This window comes from Archocentrus centrarchus, unplaced genomic scaffold, assembly GCF_007364275.1.
Source record: "Archocentrus centrarchus isolate MPI-CPG fArcCen1 unplaced genomic scaffold, fArcCen1 scaffold_52_ctg1, whole genome shotgun sequence".
Lineage (NCBI taxonomy): Eukaryota > Metazoa > Chordata > Actinopteri > Cichliformes > Cichlidae > Archocentrus > Archocentrus centrarchus.
Window position 1 is genome coordinate 159,373 of NW_022060274.1, and position 14,364 is coordinate 173,736.

The following is a 14,364-nucleotide window of genomic DNA, read 5'->3' on the forward strand; positions in this document are numbered from 1 at the left end:
CCCTGTGACTCAGACAAAGAAGACATATCGTTATGTGAAAAAGAAAGTTTTCACAGGACTCTATCAATCCAAAACAAAACAAAACAAAATCAAGTACATTTTAAGTACATGATTCAATGGCTTGTAGAAGTCACCTAGGCACTGTGCAGCCCGCGGGCCAAATCTGGCTTGTTGGTTGTTCCTGACTGGCCAGCATGAGGTCAATGTGAAATTATTATATGTAAAAATGCAATTTGTCCCATTTAGCCTCCAAACACTGTTTGATAAACTCCCCATCACAGAATGTGTGATGGTTTGCTTAAGATTAAGATATGATTAAAACAAACTTCATTGTAATTGTAGGCACAAGCATACGGGACTGGAAGTGCTGCAGAACTTGGTGCACACAAACTATCATACCATTAAAGTCAAGAGTTTTAAAACAAACAATCAAAAAACCCAGTATAATCCTAATTCTATTAACAGTGGAATGGATGGATGTAATACAGACAGATGGATGTAATAGAGGGCACTCAGGTAGGTGCTGCACTGGGATCAGCAGTGCTGAAGAGAGTGCTGAAAGTTTATTTTGAGTATTGAGTAACCTGATGGCCAATGGGAAGAAGCTGTTTTTCAGTCTGCTGCTCCTGCTTTTTATGCTCCTGTACCTTCTTCCAGAAGGTAGCAGTCTAATGAGGTGGTGGCCAAGATGAGACTCTTCGCTCTGGAGAGGCATCAGAAGCTGGTGATGTCATCGAGAGAGAGAGGGAGATGGCAGCCAATCATTTTTCTCCCCTGTCCTTACTAACCGTTGCAGCATGTGTTTATCTGCTGTAGGGCATCTGGCATGAGACTGAGTATGCCACTACTCTATGGTAGATAACCGGGTAGATAACCCGAAAGCTGGAGAGGGAATGGGGTCTCACTAATTTAGAAGATGCTCATTTAGCCTGGAAAAAGAGTTTGTTGCTCTATAAAAAAGCCCTCCATAAAACTAGGACATCTTATACTCATAATTAATTGAAGAAAATAAGAACAACCCCAGGTTTGTTTTCAGCACTGTAGCCAGGCTGACAAAGAGTCAGAGCTCTGTAGAGCCGAGTATTCCTTTCACGTTAACTAGTAGTGACTTCATGGATTTCTTTACAAATAAAAAATTTTAGACAGAGAAAAATTTATTCACAATCATCTCAAAGATTTATCTTCATGTTCGGCTGCTATCAGCACTGCTGGTATTTGTTTACTCTTTCGCTCCAGTTGATCTTTCAGAGTTAACTTCAATAGTTACTTCCTCCACATGTTTATTAGATCCCACTCCTACTAGACTGTTCAAAGAAGTCTTTCCAATTATTGATGATTCTATCTTAAAACTGATCAATCTGTCTTTATTAGTTGGCTATGTACCACAGGCCTTCAAGGTGGCTGTAATTAAACCGCTACTTAAAAAGCCATCACTGACCCAGCTGTCTTAGCTAATTATAGGCCAATCTCCAACCTTCTTTTCTCTCAAAGATTCTTGAAAGAGTAGTTGTAAAACAGGTAACTGATCATCTGCAGAGGAACGGTTTATTTGAAGAGTTTCAGTCAGGTTTCAGAGTTCATCACAGTGCAGAAACAGCATTAGTGAAGGTTACAAATGATCTTCTTACAGCCTCTGACAGTGGACTCATCTCTGTTCTTGTCCTGTTGGACCTCAGTGCAGCTTTGATACTGTTGACCATAACATTTTATTACAGAGATTAGAAAATACCATAGGCATTAAAGGCACTGCACTGCAGTGGTTTGAATCATATTTATCTAATAGACTCCAATTTGTTCATGTAAATGGGGAGTCTTCTTCACACACTAAGGTTAATTATGGAGTTCCACAGGGTTCTGTGCTAGGACCAACTCTATTTACATTATACATGCTTCCCTTAGGCAGTATTATTAGAAAGCATTGCATCAATTTTCATTGTTATGCAGATGATACTCAGCTGTACCTATCAATGAAGCCAGATGACACACATCAACTGCAGGAATGTCTTAAAGACATAAAGGCCTGGATGACCTCTAATTTCCTGCTTCTAAATTCAGATCAAACTGAAGTTCTTGTACTCGGCCCCACAAATCTTAGAAACGTGGTGTCAAACCAGATACTTACTCTGGATGGCATTACTTTGGCCTCCAGTAACATTGTGAGAAATCTTGGAGTCATTTTTGACCAGGATTTGTCCTTCAATGCACATATTAAACAAATTTGTAGGACCGCTTTTTTGCATTTGCGAAATATTTCTAAAATTAGAAACATCTCATCTCAGAGTGATGCTGAAAGGTTGATTCACACAATTATTACTTCTAGGCAGGACTATTGTAATTCATTATTATCAGGCTGTCCTAAAAGCTCCCTGAAAAGCCTTCAGCTGATCCAAAATGCTGCAGCTAGAGTACTGACAGGGACTAAAAAGAGAGCATATTTCTCCCATATCTGGCTTCTCTTCATTGGCTCCCTGTTAAATCTAGAATAGAATTTAAAATCCTTCTCCTCACATACAAGGTCTTGAATAATAAGGCCCTATCTTATCTCAAAGACCTCATAGTCCCGTATCACCCCAATAGAGCACCTGATCAACGCCGCTAAAACCAAGGAGCTGGTGGTGGATTTCCGCAGGCGCAGACCCACCACACGGACACCGGTGAACATCCAGGGAGTGGACATTGAGATAGTGGACTCTTATAAGTACCTGGGTGTTCACCTAAACAATAAACTGGACTGGACTCATAACACTGATGCGCTCTACAGGAAGGGTCAGAGCAGACTCTACCTGCTGAGAAGGCTGAGGTCTTTTGGAGTGCAGGGGACACTCCTGAAGACCTTCTATGACTCTGTGGTGGCATCAGCCATCTTCTATGCAGCAGTATGTTGGAGCAGCAGCTTGTCTACAGCTGAGAGGAAGAGGATAGACAAGCTCATCAGGAAAGCCAGCTCTGTCCTAGGATGTCCTCTCGACTCAGTGCAGGTGGTGGGAGACAGAAGGACTCTGACCAAAATAACATCACTGATGGACAAGGTCTCCCATCCCATGCATGAAACTGTTGCTGAGCTGGAGAGCTCCTTCAGTGACAGACTGCTGCATCCTAAATGCACAAAGGAGCGTTACCGCAGATCCTTCCTCCCAGCAGCTGTAAGACTGTATAACCATCACTGCTCCCAACAAAAACCACAATAGCCTACACAATGTAGGATAATATATAATATACTGTAAATAGTCCGGCACATCATGCACATTGTATATAGTGTATTATTATTAGTAGTATTAAGGTTAATATTGTTTGTTGATTTTATATATATTCTTTTCTTAATAGTGTGAATTATTATATCTTTATTTATATTTATAATAACTGCGGCTGCTGTTACACCCAAATTTCCCCTCTGTGGGACAATAAAGGCTGTTTCTTCTTCTTCTTCTTCTTCACTTCACTCTCAGACTGCTGGATTACTTGTGGTTCCTAGGATACTTAAGAGTAGAATGGGAGGCAGAGCCTTCAGCTTTTTGGCCCCTCTTCTGTGGAACCAGCTCCCAGCTTGGATTCGGGAGACAGACACCCTCTCTATTTTTAAGATTAGGCTTAAAACTTTCCTTTTTGATCAAGCTTATAGTTAGGGCTGGATCAGGTGACCCTGAACCACCCCCTAGTTATGCCGCTATAGGCCTAGGCTGCTGGGGGGTTCCTATAATGCACAGTTTCTTTTCATTCACCTTATTTACTTTGTTTATACTCCACTCTGCATTTAAACATTGTTATTTTTTTCTGGCTCTATTCCACAGCATGTCTTTTTTCTCTCCCCTCTCCCCCCTCACAGCAGATGACTGCCCCTCCCTGAGCCTGGTTCTGCTGGAGGTTTCTTCCTGTTAAAAGGGAGTTTTTCCTTCCCCCTGTCGCCAAGTGCTGCTCACAATGGGTCGTTCTGACCCATTGGGTTTTCTCTGTATTATTGTAGGGTCTTTACCCACAATACGAAGCACCTTGAGGTGACTGTTCGTTGTGATTTGGTGCTATATAAGTAAAATTGAATTGAATTTATTATTATGGAGAGCAGCAGCTTCTTCTCCAGTTTGTTCCTCCTGAGAATTCTCAGGAAGTGGAGTTGCTGTTGGGCTTTTCTCACCAGTGCAGCTGTGTTATCTGACCACGAGTGTTCCTCTGTGATGGGGGCCCCAAGTATTTGAAGGGGAAGTATATCTCCACACAATCACCTTTAATGTGGAGGGGGCTGATGGCAGTTTTTCAATCTAGAGCTGTCATGGGTGAGCGGTGGTGTGGCGAACAGGGTGGACCCAAAAGCAGAACTCCAGAACAGGACTGAATGTAGGTGATGGTTTATTTACAGCAAAGATCCAAAGATACACAAACTAGGTAAACTGAAGATGGTCAGATGGCAGAACAGGAACAAAACCACACCTTAATGAGGGAGGATGCGACAAGGAACAGAGGGAAATGCAGACAATAAATACACTGGGAGTGACAAGGGAAAACAGGAAACAGCTGGGGAGAACAGGTGGACAAAATCATACTAATGAAACACAGGAAGCAAAACTCCACACAACACACAGGGAACGTAAGCTTGTCAAAATAAAACAGGAAACACCAAACGAGGAACACGCAGACTTAACACAGGGGGCTGGCACAGAGGAATATTAAACATGGACCAAGGAACAGGGAAAAATACAGAAAAACAGACACAGGGGAGACAGGAACAGAGGGAACAGGAAAACCACAACTGATAAGGCCCGAACTAAGATGAATAAGGAAGATCAAAACAAAACTAGAAAATAACAAAACCCAGTGAAAACAGAACTAAACACAAAATGCTGGGCATAAGGCCCAGCACCATGACAAGAGCAGCCATCTTGACAGGAGCCATCTTGTCCCAGGATGTCAGGGATGATTCTATTGAATGCATAGCTATAGTCTATGAAGAGCATTCTGACTGAAGTCACTGGGAGCTCTAAGTGGTCTAGAGAGGTATGGTGGGCAGTGGATATGACATCATCAGTGAATCTGTTTGCACTGTATGCTGATTGATGGGGATCAAAGTCAAGAGGAAGGCAGGCTTTGATATGTTGTGAATATTTGGGTTTATTTAGTTTATTTTTTCCTTGGGGTGTCTCTCCTGAAAAGTAAGTTTGTACTGTTTTACAGTCTCTTCCCTTTAATACCTCAATCTACACAAAGGATGCAAGCATAGGAAAACATCACCTGAGCATCAAATGGAATCAAACTCAACACTACTTTCGACAAGAACCATGAAACAATATATTCAAACAATAACACAAACAAACCTTCAAATCCAACTCAAACAGTCCACTTCAAGCTCCGCCCCTCAGTTCAATTCCTGATTCTTTGCCTCCTATTTACACCCACAAACAAAGCAGTTCTTATTTTTAGCAGTACTTTTTCTGCAATCTAAACAAAACAAAACAAAATTAAAGCTGCAAGCAGCGATAATAGGCCCTCGCCGGCCGCCGCCCAAGTGCTGGTGCCGATTTGGACCGTGCTTTTCCGGCCGTGCCAGTTTTAGCCGTTTTTTTGGCACGCTACATGTGAAATTTTGAAATGGATGAATTGTGTAACTCAAGGAAAAAGATGCCATTTTCCGGACTTTGCCATGGCAACATCTTACATATTACATCTTTTTCACCTCCAGGTTTTTTGTTCAGGGTAATGTGAAGAATGTGTGTACCAAATTTCAGGCATTTCTATGCAGTTTTGAAAAAGATATGGTCATTTTTCTATCGAAGAAATTTCTCATTTTTTCCCATAGGGATAAAAAGGGGCAGTTTTGGCATCGTCATGGGAACAGCGTCCAAAATATGACATAGGTGTGATTGACTTTTTTGATCAAGCTGACATCAACAATCTGTGTACCAAATTTCATGTATTTCGGGCAAAGTAAGCAGAAACTTTAGTATGGGGGATTTTTCGCTTTTTCCCATTAGAATAAAATGGGGCATTTCGGGCTCCGCCATGGCAACGTGTTAGAAAATAGAGCATGGGTGTGATTAGCTTTTTTGATCAGGATGACGTCAAGAATGTTGACACAAATTTTAATGCATTTCAGTGAAACTAAAATTCTGGACCTCCATACAAACTTTTGTTTGCTTCTGTAGGGGCGCTATTGCACCTAGAAACTTGATTCCCTAATTGTGGGATCAGGCCGGGTCAGTAAACAAGTTATTAAATTTTGAGGCTGATCGGCCAAAGATTGTGCGAACGAATGCACAAACAAAATTGCGGCGAGAGACAAAACGAAGACCAAATTCACGCGGTTGCCATGCCAACACCGTTGAATATTCTATAAAACCTCGCACATCTTTTGATGCCCAACTTGTGAAGATGTTCCTGAGCGATTTTGGTGCCAGTCGGTTTAATGCCCTAGGACAAGTTAATTCAAGTACGAGGTGTGCAAAAATGCTGACTCTGCGCTTCACAAATTTCAATTCAAGATGGCCGACTTCCTGTTTGTTGTCCGGAGTTGGTGTAATATATTTTTGTTGGGTTTCACAAGATCTCCGTTTGATCCGAATTTCATGACTCTTGGGCTAACTTTACATGGCAAGGCCTCCCATAGGCGCAATGTATTTTGATTTTGACAGGGGGCGCAGTTGCACTGGTTTTTGAGTTTTTTAATGGCGATATTAAAAAACGAAATTTTTCACCGGTCCTGAATTTTGTGCAAAAATTGGTGCGTTTTCGTAAATGTTCAGGGGGTCAAATTTGCGATCATTTGCGGAAAAGAAAAATAATAATAATAATAATGGAGAACGCCAACGATTCCAATAATGCGCCATTCCAGTCACCTTCATATATACGTTTTCGGAAACGTCTCGACACGACCCACGTTGTCGTGAGGTCCATGGTCAATGACGAGCGCGTTGCGCTCGTCATTGACCCAATTTCATCGCAAGCTAGCTCATGACGCTAACGATTTCAATTATGGGCTGCTCCATTCACCCCCATATATACGTTTTCGAGAAGCGTTCGACCTGACCTACCTTGTTTGAGGGTCCGTTGTCAAAGTCGAGCGCTTCGCGCTCGACTTTGAGCCTTTTTCGTTTTTCGCGCGAGCGAATACAATAGGCTCCTCGCCGATCACTTCGTGAGGCTCGGGCCTAAAAATCTCCCCAACACAAAATACCTGCCATTTTCTCTTCATTGGTCCTCATTTTCTTTTCTTTTTTTACATTTTGTTTTTGCTTGTTTTCAACTCACTAAACCATCAGTTTGTCCAGTGTGATTTAATCAAGCCAGTAGTCCGGTCCATAATTTCACAGTGTTTCTGAAGCTGGAGCTACTGGCTCCTAAACAAGGAATGAGGATGGGAGTCCAGAGATATCGGTATAATCAGAGTTTTCCAGATGACAGATGACACCAGCGCCTTCCAGCAAAAGGGATTAAGTGACCTCTTTGTCATCTTAGCTGATAATTCGGACTTTAAATCCGACATTATTTCCGGGTCCAAATGCTCCTAAATAAACAGCAATGACAGAACCAGTGACTGTTCACTATTACAGATGATTGTAACATACCTTATCAACTGCAGCCATTTCCTCTTCTCTTTCTCATCGATAAAATGACAGCTGACTTTTTTTTTAGTTTTTTGTTTTTTAGTCAGATCGGTTAAAACAATGAGGGAAACAGCATTGCGGCATATTGATCACATGATAGTTTGGACCCAGAAATGGAATTCTAAGTCATCACTTAGGATGACTTAGGATCTGTGTGTGTTCCAGCCTCACATCACTGCTGGTCCCTCCTCAGCTGGCAATTTGTTGTATAAAGCGCTTTGAGTGCTCAGCTGGTACAGTAGCTGAGCACTCTGAACTATCATTTGGTGCATAAGCGCAAACAGAGTACCCAGCCTTCTTGGAGTCACTGGGTGGGGTGCTTGAGGGTGCTCCATCCGGTGACTCCATCATCATCCCATTGGGGAGACTTCAGTGCTCATATGGGTAACGACAGTGAGACCTGGAGGGGCATGATTGGGAGGAAGAGCCTGCCTAATCTGAACCTGAATGCTATCCTTTTATTGGACTTTTGTGCAAACCACAGTTTTTCCATAATGAACACGATGTTTGAGCATAAGGATGTTCATAAGTGCACATGACACCAGGACACCCTAGGTGGCAGGACGATGATTGATTTTGTAATTGTTCTGGACACTTGGATGAAAAGAGGAGTTGAGCTGTCAATTGATCACCACCTGGCTGTGAGTTGCTGGAGGTTTATTCCTGTTAAAAAGCAAGTTTTTCCTTCCTACTGTTGCCAAGTGCTTGCTCATAGGGATCATCTGATTGTCGGGGTTTTGTCTGTATCATTGTAGTATATTTACCATACAATATAAAGTTCCTCGAGGTTACTGTTGCTGTGATTTGGTGCTGTATAAATAAAATTGAATTGAATAGTAAAACTAAGCATTGTTTCCTTGGGAAAAAATGTACAACACTGAATATCAAAATTATTTAACCTAAGCAGAACCGTTTTGGGGAAAGCTCATACCTGAGGGCAATGTTATAGTGGTGAATCGCCTCCTGGTGCCTCCTGGTGTCTTTCAGGAAGTTGGCATAGTTGTAGTGGACTTTGGCATTGTGAGGCAGAGTCTGGATACCAGAACTGCAAGAAGGAGGAAGAGCAGGGAAAGAGATGCATGACATGACAAGACATCAGGGCAAAAGCACAGACTAAATAGCTGGAGTGGTGCAACTTTTGCATACCACTGTAGGTCAGTGTAAGGAATACTTTGAGGACCTCCTTAATTCCACTGACAAGCCTTCTGTAGAGGAATAGCCTCTGACTCGCCCATCACTGGAGTGAGGTCATTGACGTAACCAAACAACTCCCTGGTGGTAATACCCCTGGGGTGAATCTTTATTAGTTGGCTATGTACCACAGGCCTTCAAGGTGGCTGTAATTTAACCGCTACTTAAAAAGCCTTCACTGACCCAGCCGTCTTAGCTAATTATAGGCCAATCTCCAACCTTCCCTTTCTCTCAAAGATCCTTGAAAGAGTAGTTGTAAAACAGCTAACTGATCATCTGCAGAGGAACGGTTTATTTGAAGAGTTTCAGTCAGGTTTCAGAATTCATCACAGTACAGAAACAGCATTAGTGAAGGTTACAAATGATCTTCTTACAGCCTCTGACAGTGGACTCATCTCTGTTCTTGGCCTGTTGGACCTCAGTGCAGCTTTTGATACTGTTGACCATAACATTTTATTACAGAGATTAGAGAATACCATAGGTATTAAAGGTACTGCACTGCAGTGGTTTGAATCATATTTATCTAATAGATTCCAATTTGTTCATGTAAATGGGGAGTCTTCTTCACACACTAAGGTTAATTATGGAGTTCCACAGGGTTCTGTGCTAGGACCAATTCTATTTACATTATACATGTTTCCCTTAGGCAGTATTATTAGAAAGCATTTCATTGTTATGCAGATGATACTCAGCTTTACCTATCAATGAAGCCAGATGACACACATCAATTAGTTAAACTGCAGGAATGTCTTAAAGACATTAAGGCCTGGATGACCTCTAATTTCCTGCTTCTAAATTCAGATAAAACTGAAGTTCTTGTACTCGGCCCCACAAATCTTAGAAACATGGTGTCAAACCAGATACTTACTCTGGATGACATTATTTTGGCCTCCAGTAACACTGTGAGAAATCTTGGAGTCATTTTTGACCAGGATTTGTCCTTCAATGCACATATTAAACAAATATGTAGGACCGCTTTTTTGCATTTGCGCAATATTTCTAAAATTAGAAACATCCTTTCTCAGAGTGATGCTGAAAAGCTAATTCATGCATTTATTAGTTCTCAGCTGGATTATTGTAGTTCATTATTATCAGGCTATCCTAAAAGCTCCCTGAAAAGCCTTCATCTGATCCAAAATGCTGTAGCTAGAGTACTGACAGGGACTAGAAAGAGAGAGCAGATTTCTCTATCTGGCTTCTCTTCATTGGCTCCCTGTTAAATCTAGAATAGAATTTAAAATCCTTCTCCTCACATACAAGGTCTTGAATAATCAGGCAGCATCTTATCTCAAAGACCTCATAGTCCCGTATCACCCCATCAGAGCACTTCTCTCTCAGACTGCTGGATTACTTGTGGTTCCTAGGATACTTAAGAGTAGAATGGGAGGCAGAGCCTTCAGCTTTCAGGCCCCTCTTCTGTGGAACCAGCTTCCAGCTTGGATTGGGGAAACAGACACCCTCTCTATTTTTAAGATTAGGCTTAAAACTTTCCTTTATGATAAAGCTTATAGTTAGGGCTGGATCAGGTGACCCTGAACCCTCCCTTAGTCATGCTGCTATAGGCCTAGGCTGCTAAGGGGTTTCCATAATGCACTGTTTCTTTTCATTCACCTTATTTACTTTGTTTATACTCCACTCTGTATCATTAATCATTAATTATTATTAATCTGTCTCTCTCCCCTCAGCAGATGACTGCCCCTCCCTGAGCCTGGTTCTGCTGGAGGTTTCTTCCTGTTAAAAGGGAGTTTTTCCTTCCCACTGTCACCAAGTGCTGCTCATAGGGGGTCGTTTTGACTGTTGGGTTTTCTCTGTATTATTGTAGGGTTTTTACCCACAATACAAAGCACCTTGAGGCAACTGTTGTGATTTGGCGCTATATTAATCGATTTGAATTGAAATGAATTCAATTGAATTGAATTAGAAGTGCCTTGAGTCATTTGGACATTTGACTAAGGTGTGTCCTGGGTGCCTCATCCCGGATACGCTGGAGAGACTTCATGGCTGGCCTGGGAACACCTTGGTGTTCCTCCAGATAAGCTGGAGGAGGTGGCTGGGGAAATGGAGGTCTTGGTTTCTTTGCTTAGGTTGCTGCCACCACTACCTGAGCCCCGATAAGCAGTGGAAAATGGAAGGAGAGATGGATGTACATATTATAGATGTGTAAAATAAGGTTAAGGAGTGCTGACTATGATGGACTTCACTTATCAGACAAATGACCTCAATCCTACTCAACATTTATGAAGAAGCTCTTTGGAACATTACCATTGTACTTAAATAACATATAGATGTGGACAAAATTATTGTTACCCTTCCATTAAAGAAAGAAAAACCCACAGTGGTCACTAAAATAACTTGAAACTGAACTTGAAACTTGAAAATGAACTAATGAAACAGGCATTGCTTTTCAATTGTGATTCAACAGAATTATTTAAAAAAAAAAACTAACTAATGAAACTGGCCTGAATAAAAACTATCATACCCCTAGAAAAGATTGAAATTAAGTTGACCTTAGGGACATGTTAATCTAAGGTGTCCTGTAATAGAATCATAGGTGCTGAAAGGAAATCCTAAAAAAGTGAGACTGGAATTTGCAAAAATGCATATTCACAAGCCACAAAGCTTCTTAGAGAATGTCCTTTGGACAGATAAGACAAAACTGGAGCGTTTTGTCAGGTCATATCAGTTCTATGTTCATTGATGCAACAATGACGCATACAAAGAAAAGAACATTCGGTTATGTTCTAGGGCTGCTTTGCTGCACCTGGCACAGGGTATCTTGAATCCGTATAGGGTACAATGAAATCTCAAGACTATCGAGGTATTCTGGAGCAAAATGTTCTGCCCAGTGTCAGAAAGCTTTGTCTCAGTTGCAGGTCATGAGTCCTTCAACAGGACAATGACCCAAATGCAGCTAAAAACACCCAGGAATGGCTCAGAGCAAAACATTGCACTATTCTGAAGTGGCCTCTATGAGCTCTGATCTAAATCCTATTGAACATTAGTGGAAGGAGCTGAAACATGCAGCCTGGAGAAGACACCCTTCAAACCTGAGACAGCTGGAGCAGAACACCTGTTGACAGGTGCAGAAGTCTGAGAGTTACAGAAATCCCCTCATTGCAGTAATTGGCTCAAAAGGTCCTGCAGCAAAATATTAAGTAAGGGTCCCATCATTTTTGTCCAGTTTCACTAATTAGTGTTTTGTATTATTCTGTTGAACCACAATTCAAAAGCAGTGTCTGATTTTCATTAGTTAATTTTCAGTAAATTCCTCTGTCAGTTAAGTTATTTCAGTGATCTTTGTGGGCTTTTCTTTCTTTAACAGAAGGGTATCAACAATTTTCTCCACTTCTGTAGGTCATGAAGTTCAAAGTATGATTGCTGCTGTCATTAATGCAAAAGACAGGAAACGCATATCGACATATTTTAGGATAAACTTTAATTTTACAGGTATTCAGCTTTTCATGCAAAATGTTAAGAAAAACAAAGCAGTACTGTTAGAATTTTGGATACAACTGTCTAAACATAGCTTCATCTTCAGCTTACTTCTAACATTCAACATTTACTTTGAGTATGTTCAAAGTTTTTTTAAGCAAGTTATTCATCTCATAATCATCTCATATTTTCAGATTACATTCTTATGATGGAGTAGATTTCAATGCTCATTTAAACCACTGAATGTGAGCTGATAACTGTAAAGTATTGTAAAAATATACACTGGGGATTTAACATGCATGGGAGAGTGCTTATTGTGTGTATATTCTCCAGATTTTATCTTGAAATCTACTAGGTTGCATTGGAGACAGAAAAAAGCAAGCGTACATTGATGAAAACAGTGTGTGGGGGTTTCTGTAACTATGCATTCTGGATGTTCACAAACACTTACAGGAACAGGGCCTCCCTGGAGAGCCACACGTTGTTCTGATGGACGGTCTTCCATGAGAAGAGCAGGACCAGTAGCAGCATCGACACACTAAGGACTGTGGTGCCCCAACGGCCCACCAACGAACACAGCCGACCAAGTCCATGAGCCCCCAGGATACAGTAACCCATACTGCAGGAAGACAGATGGGGAGGAGGGAAGGAAGAGAAGATGAAGGAAATTTGTGAGAAAAGGAAACAAACAAAATGAAGGAAAGGCAGGAGGAATGGGGAGGGAAAAAAAAACATAAAAAACAAGCACCTCACAATCTGTCAGTACAGTCTGTGGACTGTATATAACAGATGGAGTCAGCTACTGTGACATCACCCACTGGTTCAGGACTGTCTTTCAAAGCCTTGTTACTTTGACCATGTTTGGTTTTTGGAGCTATATTCAAGATTCCTTTATTGTTATTGTATACGCAAGCATACGAGTAGTAGTAGTCAGAAAGTATAAGTAATAAAATAAAAAGAGATAGTATAAGTAATAAAAAAACTGAGTGCACACAAAATAGTAAATGCTAATACTAAAATAAATAGAAACAGTAAAAACTGTAAAAACTTACCTTTCACAGGTACGCGTGAACAACTATGTTTTATTGCATTTGTCATGATCCTGGGCCATTCGCCCAGTGTTTTGTGTTTCATCCATGAGTTGTGTTTGTAAGTTTGCTCATAAAATAGGATATTAATGTATCACATTTTCTGTTATAGTTATTTGTATTTAGTTTCTGTTTTCCTCGTGCTGTCTTCCCTGTGTTATGCCAAGTCTGTGTTGTGTTATGTTTGTTCACTTCCTCTTTTTTGTTGATGATCCCTTGTCCGTGTGCGCTGTGTTTTGTTTTGCTTCCTGTGTCTCTTATTGTGTTCTGTCACCTGTTCTCCCCAGATGTTTACACTTCCATCATTATCCCTCTGTGTATATATGTCTGTGGTTCCCTTGTTCCTCGTTGTGTCCTTGTCATTGCTGTTGATGTGACTTTGCTGTGCGGCTTATCAGAGGTGGGAAGTAACAAAGTACAAATGCTTCATTACTGTACTTAAGTAGATTTTTCAGGAATCTGTACTTTACTTGAGTATTTATTTTTCTGACTACTTTTTACTTTTACTCCCTACATTTTTACACAAGTATCTGTACTTTCTCTTCTTACATTTTCAAAACAGACTCCTTGTTACTTTATGTTTAACACATCAGAGAGAAGTTTGCATTTCTGGTCAGTGCACTGTCAAGCATTAAACGATCTGAGCCTAAACAGAGAAAGAATAACATATATGAGACAATCGTACTGGCGAATCATCCATCCCTGGACTTATCGCATACAAAGAGATTAAAGAGGCAATACCGTATAATTAATGTATCATTTATAGTGCTATAATCAGGGTTACAATGGGTCGAGTCCGTAACTTGTTTATTCAGCATTTAGCTAGCACTACAGAAGAGGAGCTAGCATAAAGAGAGTAACGTTTCTAAATGCTCAACAAATATCAGCACAAAAAGTGTGTGTATGTAGTTTGTCACATAGTGTGTCTGAAACAGCTGCTGGAGAGCAAAGAATGAGCGATAACTTCACTCACTATATAACTTCACTATATAAACAGACACCATATACAACACTGGGCTATCTTTGACTAGTGCAAAACATCGGGGTGGTGTGCCTTCAGGTGC

At 40.9% G+C, this 14,364-nt stretch overlaps 1 protein-coding gene across 1 annotated transcript in view; it reads right to left on the minus strand.

Annotated features, from left to right (window-relative positions):
• Positions 1-14,364, minus strand: part of tmtc1 (transmembrane O-mannosyltransferase targeting cadherins 1) — a 174,278-nt gene that overhangs the window by 1,637 nt on the left and 158,277 nt on the right. The window contains exons 9-11 of the mRNA XM_030725270.1: positions 12,664-12,831; positions 8,521-8,634; positions 3,053-3,096 (exon numbers count right to left, since the gene is read on the minus strand). Coding sequence (XP_030581130.1) covers positions 3,053-3,096; positions 8,521-8,634; positions 12,664-12,831 — 326 coding nt within the window. The remainder of the gene's footprint in view (positions 1-3,052; positions 3,097-8,520; positions 8,635-12,663; positions 12,832-14,364) is intronic.